This window comes from Chlamydomonas reinhardtii, chromosome 17 (assembly GCF_000002595.2).
Source record: "Chlamydomonas reinhardtii strain CC-503 cw92 mt+ chromosome 17, whole genome shotgun sequence".
In the NCBI taxonomy this organism is placed as follows: Eukaryota; Viridiplantae; Chlorophyta; class Chlorophyceae; order Chlamydomonadales; family Chlamydomonadaceae; genus Chlamydomonas; species Chlamydomonas reinhardtii.
In genome coordinates this window covers 4,085,876-4,101,412 of record NC_057020.1, presented here as the reverse complement: position 1 = coordinate 4,101,412, position 15,537 = coordinate 4,085,876, and the positions used below count along the sequence as shown (strand labels likewise).

At 63.2% G+C, this 15,537-nt stretch overlaps 2 protein-coding genes across 2 annotated transcripts; both read right to left on the bottom strand.

The window, feature by feature from the left end:
- Positions 1 to 55: 55 nt before the first annotated feature.
- CHLRE_17g729400v5 (uncharacterized protein) lies at positions 56 to 13,897 on the bottom strand. The gene is made up of 23 exons (XM_043072401.1): positions 13,323 to 13,897; positions 12,872 to 12,995; positions 12,575 to 12,600; positions 12,160 to 12,228; positions 11,819 to 11,924; positions 11,231 to 11,272; positions 10,953 to 11,016; positions 10,694 to 10,823; positions 9,527 to 10,424; positions 9,308 to 9,380; positions 8,996 to 9,164; positions 8,449 to 8,743; positions 7,957 to 8,197; positions 7,559 to 7,756; positions 7,329 to 7,372; positions 7,156 to 7,187; positions 6,882 to 6,999; positions 5,452 to 6,639; positions 5,088 to 5,223; positions 3,620 to 4,893; positions 3,105 to 3,350; positions 2,734 to 2,922; positions 56 to 2,443 (listed from the first exon to the last, which is right to left on the bottom strand). Exons 1-23 carry the CDS (start codon positions 13,331 to 13,333, stop codon positions 2,171 to 2,173), a joined length of 5,946 nt encoding a protein of 1,981 aa, XP_042914860.1. The 5' UTR covers positions 13,334 to 13,897; the 3' UTR covers positions 56 to 2,170.
- A 259-nt stretch (positions 13,898 to 14,156) lies between these two features.
- CHLRE_17g729393v5 (uncharacterized protein) lies at positions 14,157 to 15,487 on the bottom strand. The gene is made up of 2 exons (XM_043072400.1): positions 15,156 to 15,487; positions 14,157 to 14,984 (listed from the first exon to the last, which is right to left on the bottom strand). Exons 1-2 carry the CDS (start codon positions 15,359 to 15,361, stop codon positions 14,687 to 14,689), a joined length of 504 nt encoding a protein of 167 aa, XP_042914859.1. The 5' UTR covers positions 15,362 to 15,487; the 3' UTR covers positions 14,157 to 14,686.
- Between the last annotated feature and the right edge of the window lie 50 nt (positions 15,488 to 15,537).

Sequence of the window (15,537 nt, the reverse complement as noted above, 5' to 3'; positions counted from 1 at the left end):
CAAGCAGGCCCGGTGCCACTTGTGCCCCCAGCCAGAGGCACAAGATACAGGGCACAGAATTGTTCTCGCCAGTTGGCGACTCCGATGGCAACTCTCACAGCCTTAGCCATGTCCGGAGGTCGGAGGAGTTTAGTGGAAGACACCTCTGACGTACTGTACGTCGCCCAAGCAGGCTCCTGACAGCTTGAGGCGAATGTGCGGCTCCGTCCAGCCCCGTTATGTGTTACTGGGACGCACATTCCCAAGCTTGAAGGCCAAAACACAAGCCTTTCCCCGCATGGATAGCTACGTCAGCTCTCCCCAAAGTTTCATTAGCACGCGACCCGCCCAAGTCACCGTGGCAGGCAGACCGCAGGGCCTCGGCACCTGAGCGTACCAGCTGCTGCCAGCTGGTCCTAGCAGGCCTCTCCTTCTAAGCTAAATACGATGCATCACAGCCAGCCAAACATATTAGATACTTAAAGCGGTGCCCTCGGGCGCCCTATAAAACACAGCTGCGTCCATCAACGGACGCGCGGCGGTGCTGGGACCCGCAGCTGTACCGTACACTCATGCCGTATAAATGTATACTCCCGCTTTGAGCACTAGTGTATGATCCTCACTCATCTGTCCACCAACTAGACCACTTAAGCCACTTAGAGTACAGACCGTACGCCCACGCTGTGAAGGCTGAGCGAAGATGCAAGTCCGTAAAGGCCTGGCGTGGATTTGAAATAATATAAACCGGAGGTGTGTAAGGAGACTAATACTGAAGAAATTCCTCAAAGCTGTCTAGCCCCACGTGACCACAAAGGGATCTTAACACAATACATGGGTTCCCGATAGTCCCCAGCAGGCATCAAGCAAAGCAGTAGTAGCTGGGTAGTGTGGGAGCTCAGCTGTGCGGCAGCATCCCGCATGCATTGCGGACACTCAAACCTGCCCGGGAGCCGAGCGGTGTATCTAATTCAGCACTAAGGCAAGCAACTGCCAAAACCAAGGTCTGCGCACGTGGACAGACGGCACTGCCTTTGTTGAGCCAAGTGTAATAAAACGGATGCTTTGCAGCCACGCAACGATCCTGACGCACCCTTCCTGCGCGTAGGGCATGATGTCCTGGTGTGCAATAAATAACCGGGCCGTGCGTTCTCCATTGACGTGCAACGTGCACCCATATCCAAAACAACGCCGCAACCTCATTGTTCCAAGTCTTCGGAGTGCAAAAAATGGGGAGCGTCCAGTCTCAGTAACGTTCATGGGCTCTCAGCACGTTTTCACCAGCGCGGCTCGACAGGTAGAACAACAGCAGGTTCCTGCTTAATCGAACTGCGCAGCACCCTGCTAAACTCGCACCCAAGTCACCGCCCATTTCGTGTGTGCGGCACCATAAGGCGCTCTTTCTCAAAGCCGTTCATTTACTATCAGCTAAACGTTGGAACAGGGTAAAATGGAAGCGGAGGGCTCCGCTGCCGGCTGCAGAGTGACGCAATGAGCCGGGCAGAGCGGCCCACATAAAAACACACACACCATGGAACCCGTCGCCCGGGGTTTTTGGGCCCTTGCGCCTCAGTTTGTTCAAGGACGGGCAATCGCACCAGACATCCGGCCTCCTCATTGCAATGAATGGCAGGCTCAAAACACGCAAACCTTGCAGCGCAACCGGCAAATGTAAAAGCAATCCACAGCACCATCCTTCGCACGCCCAGGCAGAAGTGCGTTCAGGCTGGGCAACAGGGACACCCCTGTTGGAAAATGGCAGACTGATCAGCGCGCATCCATGTGCAAGTCAGACCTGAAGCACACATTTCAGAAGCCTCAGCACCATTGTTGTCCATGGTCCCTTCCCCTCTGTCCAGGGCCACACCTTCTCCATGGCGAATCCCATTAATATATCATCAGCTGTTTTCAGTCTATCGCGTATCACCGCATGATCGGTACGGCGGGGCGCCCGCTCCATGCCAAGCGATCGCAGCAGTCCCATGGAAACCAGTTGAACGCTCGAGAAGGCGGCTAATTCGTTCGTTAGCCGCTGGCGCATCGCCAGTCTGCATCTGTGCACGTGGACGCCCATTCTGCAGCGCCTGCTGCTGCAGTTCCTCTGCGCCTGCGTGAAGTTGTGCTGCTGCCGCAGCAGCGGGTATGCTACTGCCGCCGTCGCGCACTGCCGCTGTGCTGCTACTGCCGCCTGCTGCTACTGCTCCGACTCTCGCACCACCTCAACCACCTCGATGGGCTGCGCCACGCCCTTTAGCGGAATGGCTCCCAGGCTGATGCCGCTGTAGCTATAAGCCATACCGGCGTCCTCCTCGCACGCCGCCGCCCACACGTCGCCGCTCACAAGCACCTGGCCGGCGGCGCAGATGCCCGCAATGCGCGCGGCGCGATTCATGGGTCGGCCGCGGTAGCTCAGCCGCCCGGACGCCTCCGTCAGCGTGTGCGTCACCTCACCCACGTCCAGGCCGCACTGCAATGAATGCGAGAAAGGGAGAAAGGCAGGTCAGCCAAGGAGCAGAAAGTCAACAGCAGGCAATGCGGGTTTGCAGCATGGAGCAGGATTATCGTAAAGCGCAGGTGGCCGGTCACCACGGGACGGGGAACACCAATGTGACACATGTGGATTCTCCTTTCTCTCGCGCGTTTCTGCCACACGCATACCAGTATGCACACCAGGGGCAGCGCCGGGAGCCTTCCGCAAAGGGCGTGCACGGAAGCGTTCCCCCCATCCCCCAACTGGGACACATGTGCGTGACGCACCTTGATCCGTGGCCCCGCCTGCATGATGGTCCGGCTCCGCTGCAACGTGAACGAGTGCGGCGAGCGGGACTGGTGCGGCAGGCCGCCGCCGCCGCCGCCGCCCCCTCCTCCTGGGCCGCTGCCCACCGCCACCCCCGCCTGGCTGGCGGTGTGGGAGACCGCCACCGCCCCGCCGATGGCCAGCTCCTCCTGCAGACCGGCAGCACGCAGGTAAGAGCAGAAGCGGAAAGGTGCAAGTAAGGAGGGCGGCACGGCCTTGCAACAGGCCATGTCGCGTCGCGAAGCGGGCGCGTCCAACGCCCCAAGATGTGTGCTACAGCCCCTCGCCGCGCTCCTCTCCCCGCTCCCTCTCCCCCCAATCGACTACCCACCGCGCACAGCTCGTGCGACAGCAGTGCTTCCTCCCAGGGGTAGCGCTTCAGCGCCGCCACCGTGTCTAAGGCCCAGCGGGTCGCAGCTGCCGGGCTGGCGAACACGGCCAGGGCCAGGCCGTCGCCGCCCTCCACCAGATACCCGCCCGCGGCGCCCAGCAGGCCTGCCGCTAGACGCAAAAAGGCATCCAGGGCGCGGGCGGCCGGGCCGGGCAGGTCTTGCAGCAGCAGCGCCGCGCCGGCCACCTGACAGGGTCGGGGGCAATTTGACCAGGCAGGTGGGGTGGGGTGGGGTGCTGCGAGTATGGTGTGTGCAAATGGAGTAAGCAAAGGGAGTAGGGTCGTCATGGGGGAAGGTTGGAGGCCGCGCGGTGAGCGCGATGGCGGGAGCAAGAGGGCACATGTTGCGCGCTTTCCAAGCCGAGCGTCACTCACACACACACATGGCGGATTGTTCCGTTTGTTTTTTTGTTCAACACACACACACACACACACACACACGCAGGGCAGCGCACCTTCATGAACACCACAGTCACGCGCAGCACCGGCGCTGCCAGGCTGCCCTGCGCGCAGGGCCGGACCACGCGCAGCGGCGCCGCCAGCGCCAGGCGGCACACCAGCGAGGGGTGCACCGCCAGAAACACCAGCTCGGAGCTCTCGGGCTGCATCAGCGCCAGCAGTTCGCCAACGTGGCGCAGCCGAGGCGGCGGCAGCGGCGAGGCAGTCCCGGTGCCGTCGGCGACAGCTGCAGCGGCGACGCCGTGGGCGCTGTTGGTGCCGTGGGTGCCTTGGGCGCCGGCGGCGATGGCGGACTGGGTGGCGGAGGCGGCTTCCACCAGGGCCTCTGCGAGCATGCCTGCCAGCGCGCCGCGGTCGATGGAGCGGCCGAACTGTCTGTGCTGGTGCTGGTGCTGCAGTGATGCGTGATTGTGCCGGCCGTTGGACTGGACCCCCGCTGCTGACGGCAGCTGCAGCTGTAGCTGCGGCTGTGGCTGTAGCTGTGGCTGCGGCTGTAGCTGCGGCTGTAGCTGCTGCTGCTGGGCATGGACTCGCGCGGCCGCGGTGGCAGCAACCGTGTCATTGGCATCAGCAGCAGCGCCGCCGATTTGGCCAGCCGCCTGCTGCGCGCCCGCGCCGAGCTCGTTATCGGAGTCGGGCGAGACCTCTTCCAGCGCCAGCGTCGCCTCCGCCACGGGTCCCGCCAGAGCCAACGTCACCGTCGGACCCGTCGTTCCAGCGCCCGGCGCCGCTGCGCCGCTTAGGCCACTGGCACCAGAGCGCAGCCGGCTGAAGCGGTGCCGTCTGCTGGAGCCCAGCGCCCCGCCGCCCGACCGCGGCACCGGCGGGGCTTCCTTGGGCTTTGGATCCGCCGACAGCATATGCCTGCCGGCAAACACAATCACTGCGCCACGACTGGAGGCAGCGGCGGCCGCCGCCGCGGCTGCCGCGGCGGCTCGGCGCGAGCCGAACATATGTTTAATCCCAGAGAGGAAGCTTGAGACGGAATCCTTGACGACAGCGGCGGCGGCGCCCGTGGCAGAGTGGCGGGCGGTGGCTCCTCCGCCACCCTCGTCATCGCCCTCGGCTAGAAAGCCGCCCGCCTGCTCTGCCGCCGCCGCCTCTGCGGCGGCGCTGGCGGCAGCCGCCTTGTCGCCGGCGGTGCTGCTGCCGCTGTCGCTGCCGGTCGTGGAGCGTGTGTTACGCAGCCGGGAAAAGGCGGCAGAGGACAATGAGATGAGTCCGCCGGGCGCAGCGTCGCTGACCAGCTTTGCGAGCTCCGCAAAATGACCTGCAGGTATCATTTATAGCGTGCAACTGATTCGAGCTGCCTAGGATAATCAAGAGTAATGAAGGGCTCCAGCAGCTAAGCGGCGCAGCCTGCGCCACATGCCATCTTCAAAACCGTTTCGGCCCAGCACCAACTCCGCCAGGGAGTGCCCTCCCATTCATTTCCCAGACACTCCCGGCCACGTACGCGCTCACCCTTGTAGGCGTACGCACTCGACACCTTGTTGAAGGCCACCGATTCTGGATCATCCAGGCCGGTGTGCAAGCCCATGCGCACTCGCAGCCCGCGGAACGCCACCACAGCCAGCCGCCCGTCCGGCAGGTGCACGCACTGCAATTGTGACACGACGACCACACAACCACAGGCGAAACATGTAGTGACCAGAGGGAGAACACGTGAGCCCTCACGACATGCTACGCATGGTGCACGAGTATGGCAACGACGCTCGGGTCTTGGGGGCACCCCCAAGCGCCCCTGCTCGGCGCAGCTCCAGAGCCCCTTCAGCCAAGCAGCTCTGCGTACTGGGGTCGCATCGTCGCACGGCTCGCGCACACTCACCGGCGCATATGGGCCAGGCCGCCAGCCCTCCCCTTGCAGCAGCTGCGCCCCCGCGCCGGTCATGGATCCAAACACCTCCTCCAAACCCGTGTGGGCGCGGTGCTGCCCCTCCTCCCCCTCCTCGTCGCCGCCCTCTCCCCCGCCGCCGCCGCCGCCGCCGCCAAGCGAGCCGCTGCGGCCGCTCATGCCCCGGCGGCTGCCGCCTCCGCCACCTCCACCTCCGCCACTGCCGCCTCCGCCAGCGCCGAGCAGCATTGCCAGACGGCGGCCCTCCGGTGTTTCCATTGGCAGCACCGGAAACGCGGCACCCAACAACTCCTTCCAAGAGCAGCCGCCCGGACCAACCAGCGCATCCACTGCCATAGCGCCGTTGGCGCCGCCAGCGCTGCCCCCGCCGACGCTCAGCACAGTCGGAAACAGGGCCGCCACTCCGCTGCCGCTGACCCAGCATGTGTCCCTGCTGCCACCAGATGGGTGCCCCACGGCGCCGGGCTGGCCGGCAGTTGCAGGCGTGTTTGCTGCTGGCGCCCCCGCTGCCGTGAAGGGAGACTCCAGCACGACCCCAGCAGCACCCACAGCCGCGCCTGACGGCACGGGCGCCTCACCGGGCGACGCCGTCGGCGTGAGCGGCGCGAACAAGTGGACCTGCGGGGAGCTGCCGTGCCCTACGACGCCCAGGCTGCTTGGCCGGAGAGCGGCCAGCGTGCGCCTGGCGCCAGCAGGGACAGCGGGGGCGGCGGAGCCAAGGCCGGAGGACTCGGCTGTGAAAGCGCTGCTGGCCAGGCCATGTGACAGCGATAGTTCCTTGCAGCTGCTGCTTCCGGTGGTGGCGACGCCACCTGTGACGAGGCTGCCGAACGCGCTGCCAGTGCCAGGCAGCATGGCCTTGAGGCTGCCACGGCCTGGGTGCAGCTGCAGCTGTTGCGCCTGGTGCTTGATCGCGCCCTCGCTCCGCTCCACGCCAACGGTGCCGCTGCCGCCGCCCGCTAGGGAGCCGCGCTTGTGCACGCCCGAGCCCGACATGTGGCGGCTGCTGAGCATGCGCGAGGGGGAGAGCAGGCCCAGCGCCGCGAGCGTGGCGTTGGCGTGCTTGACGTCTCGAGGGTCGTGAGGCGACAGGACCAGCACGGGCGCGCCGTCGGGGTGGTCCAACAGCGCGGGCGGCCAGTCGGCTTTGAGCAGCGCGACCTGATGAGGGGGCACAGGGTTGGCGACAAGCGGAGTTGTCTGGGCCAAGCTCCGGTCTTGCACTTCCCGGACACAGCAAGTCAGCAACACATACAAGCAATGCAGGTCCAGGTAGGGCTCGGCAGGTGTGAGTGGCAGTGGCTAAAACACAAACACACACACATACACATACACACACACACACGCGCGCGCGCACACAGACACACACGCATCCTCTCCCCTGTTCTTGGCATGGGCCGCACCTGGCACTCGGTTGCAAAGTCCATAGCCGACTGCGGCGTTGCGAAGGCCAGGATGAAGGAGTCACCCTCCGTGGCGCTCTCGTAGCCGTCGTGTTTGGACAGCACGGCGCGGATGAGGCTGCGGATGGGTCACGTGGGAGGTGATCTAGAGCGTGTGATATGCCACAACGTTATTCACAACAACTAGACAGGTATGCCAACAAGGCAAGCAGGCAAGGTAGGGCCGCTTGAGATGCCTTGGCCGCAACATGCCGCCGCGCCCGTGGCATCTCACCCGTGGTGGATCTTGAGCACAATATCCATGACCTGTAGGGGTTGCAAAGATGGTAGGCACGGGCAGCCGGAGGAGAGGGGAGGTGACAGCGTCAGTCACGCCCAAAAGTGCCCGTGAGAGGGTGAGCTTCCGCCGGCATGCAACCCGCGCCCCCAGCCACGTCCTCCACTCACAGCGACAGGGAGCCCCTCCCAGAGGACGGTGGAGTTTTGCACGTCTGCGGAAAAATGGGCGGTCGGGGAAGGGAAGGAGTTGCATTATGAGGAAGGGAAGGCACGGAAGACAGACTCAACCCCACAACCTGCGCGTTCCGCACACTAGGAAGGCAGCATGACATTGCCAAGGCTCTTGCCGCCAAGCAAGCATGGCCATCGCGGCCCCCAGCCACGCCTTCAGCACTCACCTGTAATGAGCAGCGTCGTGTCCGGCCCCTCCCTGGGCGCCACGACTCGCCCCAGCATGTCACGGTTGCGCCGCCGCCGCCTGCGCCGCAGCGCCGCCAGCCCCAGCACCGCCACCAGCGCCACCACCAGCGTCACAAAAACCGCCACCGAGGTCGCCACGGCCGCAACCTCGCCCGGGCTCAGACCCGAATTGTCCACTGTTGGGAGTCAAGCCAGGGGGGGAGGGAGCATGAGAAAGGGAGGGAACGGTGGCGGTCGGCGTCAGCAATATGCATCCCCAAGGCGTGGACCTCGAGCCTCCGCGCACACCGGCCCCACTACCGCAACATAACGATGCGCCGCGCAGCACAGAGCGGCGCGCATGCTTTCACCCAGCGCGGTCCCAGCAAGGACGCACCCGGCGGCGGCTGCCAGTCGGGGGCGGATATGGATGCCTCGTAGGTGCGCCGCACCGTGCCGTTGCCCTGAGCGGCCACCGCCAGCCGCCACACGCGGTCCACCAGCCCCAGTGCCGCGTCCACGGCCGCCGGCGTGGCTGGGATCATCTCGTCAACGGGGCTGTAGCTACCGTTGTAGCTGTTGTTGGGCGGCAGAAGCAGCATGCTGCCGTGGTCGAGGGCGTAGCGGAAAAAGTTGATCTGTGGCGTGTGGGCGTGTGGGCGCATCGGAGCGGAGGGGCACAGGGTTACAGAGAAACGGGAATAGAACGTAGCGTAAATGTTACAAGGATAGCGGAAGGCGCTTTTGAGGGCCAGGGGAAGGGATGCTGGCGGACGCTGGCGGCAAGACTGATGGGCTCATGTGAGCGAGCAAGGAAGCAGCTTGTGTGCCCGAGTGCCTGTGTTGGGAGGGGCATCGCCCGTGCGGCCCGGCCTGCTCGTGCACGCACCGTGGTGGGTGACTGCATGTCTGTCGCGATGTTGGGGCTGTGTGTTGCGTGCCACAGCGCGTGGAGGTACAGCCCGCCAAAGCCGGCGGCGTCACGGGAGCCCCCGGACTGCGCCACGTCCGCTGCAATATCCGCCCAGTCCGCGTACAGGAACGACAGGTTGCGGCTGGGAGCGGACGCCGCCGCGTCGTCGAGCAGGAGCTGACGCTGGCGGCGGTGGCCAGAGGAGGTGGCGTTTGCCATCGCACGGCGCTGTGAGGGCGCAAACAGGCGCCACCAGTCCCATGTGGCGTAGCTGTGGGGCGTGTGAGGCAGGCGTGTGGAAAGACAGGTCAGAGGGCGCGAGTGGGCCTGCGATGCCTTGAGCGAGGAGCTGGCTGCTCCTCCTGCTGGTACAGCAGACACATGGCACCCATACGGTGTAATTAAGCGCACGCGCAATGTGCAGCTGGCTCGGAGCGGCTTTAATGCGAACCACATGGGGCGGGTGCAGCTGTATCGCCTTATAGCAGTTATAGCCACCCGGCTCGTCGAGTCGCCGACTCACTCATTGCAGCTGTGAATGGAGCTGTTGCCAGTAACCGTCTGGTAGCCCAGGGCCTGTCGCAGCGTGTCGGTGGCGGCCTGGCGGCGTGTGCGGGTCGAGCTCAACCCCTGCACCGACCACTGCTGCATCGCAACCATGTCGCCCAGGCTGACGGTGTCCACACCCGCACCTACATTGCGAGCATACAGCATGAGCAGAAGCATGTGGATGTGGATGAGGAGGGCTCGCCACGCGCCCGCAAACCCGGCCCATCCATGCATCGCTTGCATTCACTTGCATGGTGCCGTCTACCGCATGTGTGTCTGCACACACCTTGGTAGCGGACTGTGAACACATGGTCTAAGGCCACGCTGTAGGGTGCCCGGTTCACCAGCGGCGGCAGTACCTGGAAGGACGAGGCGCGAGGAGCCAAGCCGCGAGTTCAGCCACACGCACGGAAGGTGCCAGAAATCATCGCTCACGAAGCTACGATGCTGCTGCTTTAGCCCTTATCTACCGTACTGCCTCGCACAACAAGCAGTTTTGACTCACCGCGGCGCCGAGGTTGGCTTTCAGTCGCGCCGCCGCCACCCGCTCCCGCTCTGCATACAACGGGAGCGGCGAGTCGCCTGTGTCGATACGCTGGCTGCCGCTGCTGCTGCTGCTGACGTTGCGGCCGGCAGCGAGAGCAGCCGCGGCGTCCGAGGCAGCGGCAGCCACCTCCGCGCCCTCGATCGTGGGTTGCAGATACAGCAAGTCGTGGTTGTGGGACAAGCCACAAAGCTCCTCCGTGCACGGCAAGAGGTCCGTGCCCTCCAGCAGGCCAAACTTCGCGCCCTTGCTGCTGCTGCTGCCGCTACCCGCAGCTGCCGCCGTTGCTGCTGCGGCCGAAACGTCATAACCCGGCGGCGCCGCCACCAGGCGGCTCCCCGGCAGCGGCGCGACGCCGTACTGGCCGGGCTTGTTGATTTGGGCGAAGTTTGTCCCCATGAAAATCTCAATGTCAAACTCAAACTGCAGCAGGCACCTGCCGATGTTGAAGTCTTGCGCCAGTGCGTGGCACTTGTGCGCGCCTGCTGGCCTCGTGCCGTCCAGGCCACCTGTCACCTTGGTGGCGGCGGTCTGGTCGGCTTCGCTGGGATTGTACCGCATCAGCGCCGCCAGTACGGACGCTGCGTAACGCCATGCCGTACTGTTGACAGTTGGCACGGCAGCCGGCGGCTGCAGCGACAGGTCCAAGAAGTAGCCCTGTTGCGTCCCCCGGGTCTGGATGACACTGGCAGCGATTGCGGCGAGGACGTCGGTCTGCCGCCCGCACAGGGAGTCGGTGTTGATGCAGACTGGGAAGGGCGGCAGCGGGTTGGGCACGATCGAGGGCAGGGAGGCGGGGTCGGCTTGCTGCTGCCGGACCAGGGAGGCGTAGGCGTCCAGAAGCGACAAGACCTCCACCCTGTGTATGTGTATGTTTGTTAGGAAAGCGCACGGGGACGGGGTTGCACGTGTTGAAAGGGAAATGGCAAGCGCGGGCTTGCCCATGCGATAGGGGGTAAAATGGTATATATAGGCAGGGGGGCGCCGCGGCGGGCAGACCGCAACAGGAGGCCGTTGCCTTGTCTGGGGCAGGTGTGTGACATGTGGGCACGCATCGACCCCAACCCTCCTTGTACGGCGTGAACTTGCAGGCCCATTCCGAAGAACATGCATCTCGTGTTTGCTCACCACTCGCTCAACGGGCCGGTTCCGCCCGGTATGAGCCCAGCCGCCGCCAACGCCGACATAACGTCCGCCCGGAACAGCGTGAACAGAAAGGTGCGTGGGAAAAGCGGCCCGGTAGGCGCAAGCGGCTCGGCTGCGCGAGGGTTGGAATGGGCATAAATGATGATACTCAGTTGGAAGAGATAAGGAGTGGCAGACTGGAGCCACTGGAGGCAGACACATGTGACACGGAAACATGTACGGTAGTGTTAACCCCACGCACCACAGAAGTTCTCTGGGATGTCGTGGAAGATAGGCATGCTGGACAACCGTGCCGCGTGAACCTCCTGAAGTGTGTGCGTAGAGGTTGAGAGTACGGCGAAAGGCGCGAGGGCACCAACCTTGAGTGAGCGCAGCGGCGCTGCATGCGCGGTACATAGCCGGGCGCCCGCAACCTCGCATTGCACAGACTCCCCCCTCCCTCCTAGTACCCAAGCTCGCTCCCTGGTCGGTACAAGAACGCCCAACCCCAAAAGCCCAACACTGCCGGGGGGCACTCACGGGGTCAGCGAGGAAAGTTGCTAGGGGCATTCCCGAGACGTCCTGTGGGCATGTGTGCGGGAGCGGGTGCACGTGAGCGTACCGGGCACGAATCAGGACCTTCAATTGGCATAGTCAGGGGCCAGTGGGCAAAACACACATTCGCTTTTGTTTTCCCTTCACTCGTATGTTATACACACACACACACACACACACACACACACACACACACACACACACACACACACACACACACGCGGCAACACGACGCTCGGTATTCGGTAGGTATCCGTAAGTAACTCCGGCGCCGCTTGGGCGGGCTTCGTTTTGTTGTTTTTTTTTCTAACACACACACGTCGCGTTGCCGCATCGCATAAACAGCCTTTGCGCAATGTTTTCGTTGTACTCTTTATACACATGCACGCATATACACACACATACATACACACACATGCACACACACACACACACACACACACACACACACACACACACACACACACACACACACACACACACACACACACACACACACACACACACACACACACACACACACACACACACACACACAAACACACACACACACACGCATCCCGGTGGGCCAACCTGCGACGTGATGGTGTAGTTGGCATTGGACGTCCGCAGCAGCGCATCCAAGTCATCGGGCGTGACCATGGTAGCCGGCGGCGGCAGCGTGTCGGGATACAAGAAGCTGCACACACGGTGGGTAAGGGGAGTTGCAGGCATGAGAGTTTAAGTAAGTACGAGTTACACAACCCTCGGGCTGCGCCCGTGTACCGGACCCTGCTTGTGCCGGACCCAAATGGCCGCACACACAGCCACGAATTCACGGCTGCACGCACGGCCTGGCACAAACTACACAAACCGGGTGCGAACACCAAACCCCACCACAGCAGCCCGGCTCCGTAAGCAAACCATGTGCCCACCTGTACTTTGTCAGCTTGAGGACGCGGGCGGAGTAGCGCATGAGATCAAACACAGCACTGCCCTGCCACCTGCTCACAAGTCACAGCACACAACAGCTTGGGGTGCTGACTGCGCAGGCCACGGCGTGCACGAACGCAGGAGGCTGCACAGCAGGACAAGCCCCGGCCCTACATCGTCTCCCTTGCCGCCACCAGGCTCCCTGCCCGCCTTCATCGCGCACGCTGCTGCTGCTGCTGCTGCTGCTGCTGCTGCTGCTGCTGCTGCTGCTGCTGCTGCTGCTACAGTTGGTGTGTTAGTGTGTGCGGTAGAAAGGCACGGAGCAGGTGTGCCCCGCACCGCACGGCGCGCTCCCATCTGGGTCAATCGCGGGATGCCCCCTGCACACTCGGCTCCGCACCGCAAGCCCGCACTCACCCCGGGTACAGCATCCACTGTACGACCTGTGGAGAGTCGTCCGGGCACGCACAAGCACATGCACACACCGGGTGAGTAAGGCCAGACCGACACAGCCCACGTGTCTGTCCTAATGCTTTCTCATTTACCGTAAGACAGTGTTTGCCCACAGGAACGTGGGACGCGGCAGATTGCTGCTGGCTGCCGCAGACACCAGTGGTGCTGTTCGCTTCAGCATCCGTAAGCGCTCCCAAAGCGACACGAATCCCGCCCCGCCTCTATCACCACCGCCACCGGCACCTCTACGCTCGGCCACACCTTGACATCAGTGACTGAGCTGGATGCTAGCGCGATGCAGGAGTTGAAGGTGGCTATGGGCCCGCGCGTGACGTTACCGATGTCTTGGAACACCACGCCCCGTCCAGCGAGATTAAACACGAACCTGCGCGGGCATGAGCGGGTTGCAGAACGTGGGTTTTGCGCACCGTAGTGCGTGTTAGCATTCACTCGGGAGAACCATGTGCATCGCATGGACTTAAGCACGTGCGCGTGCATTCGTGTGCGGGTGCCGCGACAATGGGTGCCCCGCTGTTGCGCCTGCTGGGCGCCTGAGATACTTGCCCGCATTGTGAGCTGTTGTCATCTCCGGACCTCAGGACCTCCCGCCGTACACATGTAAATAGCCATGTGCATGTGCATGCAACGCCTTGCCACTCCTCCCCGGGATTCAATGCAACGCAACCAACGCAGCGCTCCATTAACAACTCACTCGCGAACCATGGAGTCTGCGAGGGCGCTGGCGCACTCGGCCGGGGAAGATTCTGCTGCTGCGAGCCCCGGTCCCCATCCTGCATTCCCTGCCGCAATCAACAACAGCACTACTGACAATGCCCAAGAGGTGTGCGGGCATTGCAGTTTCTCCCGCGGGCTGGTTGGCAGGGGCATCCCCGGGCGACTGGCTGGCAGGGCCTCCGTGTCGGACCTCCCCGGCCCCGAACACACGCCAGGCCGAAATCGGCTCTTTTCCAGATTCAGAGCAAATGCAAATCTACGTTTGCTATGTAAAGAAGCAGACGTGCGTGCCTCTGCTCGTTGCAATGCGAGTTTCGTTACAGGCTTGACTGCTACGCCAGTTAGCGCCTTCAAAATATATGCTCACTAGAACAGTCAACAAAGGAAACGCGGCTCCAGACGGCCCTCTACGAGGGCCAGGCGAGTGAAGTTTGGTGCGCAGTCGGCAAAAGCATCTGTGGAAGTCTCATTCCTACTGTGTAAGTTAAATGTGGATATCATATCAAGCAGTGTCGTCTAAAGCCCCAGGTCACACTAGAGCCAAACGACTCGTGCATCGGTGCGAAGTCTGGGTGCGAACTTTTGGTCAACTAGCCGAAGCAGCCAGCGGAGGAGGCCTGAGTTAAGCCGACATGGTTCTGACGGTACATGACTGGCTTTGCTCGCGGTCCTGAGTCAGGCGCGTGCGCCCGTTGAACGCAGTACTTGACACGCCCCCAACCCAATGGCCCCCCAACGCCACGTCAGAATCGGCTGCGTGCCGCTGTTGGCAACGGCACGGTCAGGTCGACTCGTGCGGATGCGGCGGCCCGTGGCGGCTACTTTACATATGCCGGTCACGGGGCGCATCGTGCCAGCATGTCACGGCTGTACGGACGTACCGCGGTTCTGACGTAGGCTCGTCAGAACCGCCGTACAGGTCAACCCTGCCTTCCCTCAGCCCCTCAGACAGGCTGGGGTGAGCTGTGCGACTTGTGAGCATGCATATCATCGTTTGTCAACCGCATGACTACAGCTCCCTCGTCGGCGCTACGGACTGGCACTGCCAGACCGGCCCTGACGATGGTACCTCGGAACCCCATCCAGCACGAACAGATTTGTGGCACCGCCGCCGCCCTTGCCTTGTAATCACTGACACATCTGCATCACCACTTAACTCAGTTCCTCTCAACAGGATCTCACCGGGTTCCCACAATGCAGATCAATGTGTTGGGGCTACCGGAAGGGGATGGCGATTCACAAACCCGCTGTATGCCTAACAACCGCCCCCCTGCACAACAGCAACCATGCCCGCAGCTCCCCGCCCTTAGCAACAAAGCCTTGGCCCATCGCAACAAAGCCTCACCCCAACGACCCATACTCCCGCGGGCCCCGCCCCCGCCCGCCGTAGCCGCCACGCCCGCTGTAGCCGCCGCGCCCGCCGCCCGCAGGCGCCTGCTGCTGCTGCTGCTGTGCTGGCAGCGGCGCGGCGGCGCGTTCAAAAGGCAGATCGTACGAGGGCCCAAAGTCGTCAAGAACGGAAATGTCCAGCTGTCCCGTGTGCTTGGCTTGTCGATAGCCGGTGCCTTTCCGGCCTCCGCCGCCGGGCCGCCCCACGTTCTGCTGCTGCAAGCTCGCCAGCTGCTCTTCTTGTTGAGCCCTGTTGGAGCCATTCATTCAACAAAACACAGATTGTTCCGCGCTTTTCCTTCCATTGAAAAATACAACGCACTCCCTCCTCGAACACAGCGCGTGTTGTACAAGCAAGGTAGCTGTGCCCAGTTAAGGCAGTCGCTGGCAGGCGCGCACGCCTGTCCTCGTGCCCACGCACCTGTTGGCTGCCAGCACAAGCCGCTTCATCTCCTCGCGCTCGCGCGCCTCCTCCTCCTCGCGCTGCCGCAGCGCCATGGCCACCGCCGAGCTCAGCGGCACCTGGCGGAGGGCGGTGCAGGGGCAGCCGGCAGGCGTCAGCGACTGTACGGGCGTACATGGGCCCCCCGACCATCCACACCACAAAGGGATCTTAACACGATACATGGGTTCCCGACAGTCCCCAGCAGGCATCAAGCAAAGCAGTAGTAGCTGGGTTAGTGTGGGAGCTCAGCTGTGCGGCAGCATCCCGCATGCCTGGCGGACACTCAAACGTGCCCGGGAGCCGAGCGGTGTATCTATTCAGCACCAAGCCAGGCAAGTGCCCAAATCTAGTTGTGCAC

Excerpts from the sequence above, each read along its gene's own strand:
- CHLRE_17g729400v5 (XM_043072401.1), bottom strand. Across the intron at positions 10,425-10,693 it reads ACCGGCCCGTTGAGCGAGTG|GGTGGAGGTCTTGTCGCTTC; the intron begins GTGAGCAAACAC and ends ACACATACACAG. Across the intron at positions 2,444-2,733 it reads AGGCGGGGCCACGGATCAAG|TGCGGCCTGGACGTGGGTGA; the intron begins GTGCGTCACGCA and ends CATTCATTGCAG.
- CHLRE_17g729393v5 (XM_043072400.1), bottom strand. The coding sequence starts at position 15,361 with ATGTATCGTGTTAAGATCCCTTTGTGGTGTGGATGGTCGGGGGGCCCA. Across the intron at positions 14,985-15,155 it reads CTTGTGCTGGCAGCCAACAG|GGCTCAACAAGAAGAGCAGC; the intron begins GTGCGTGGGCAC and ends TGGCTCCAACAG.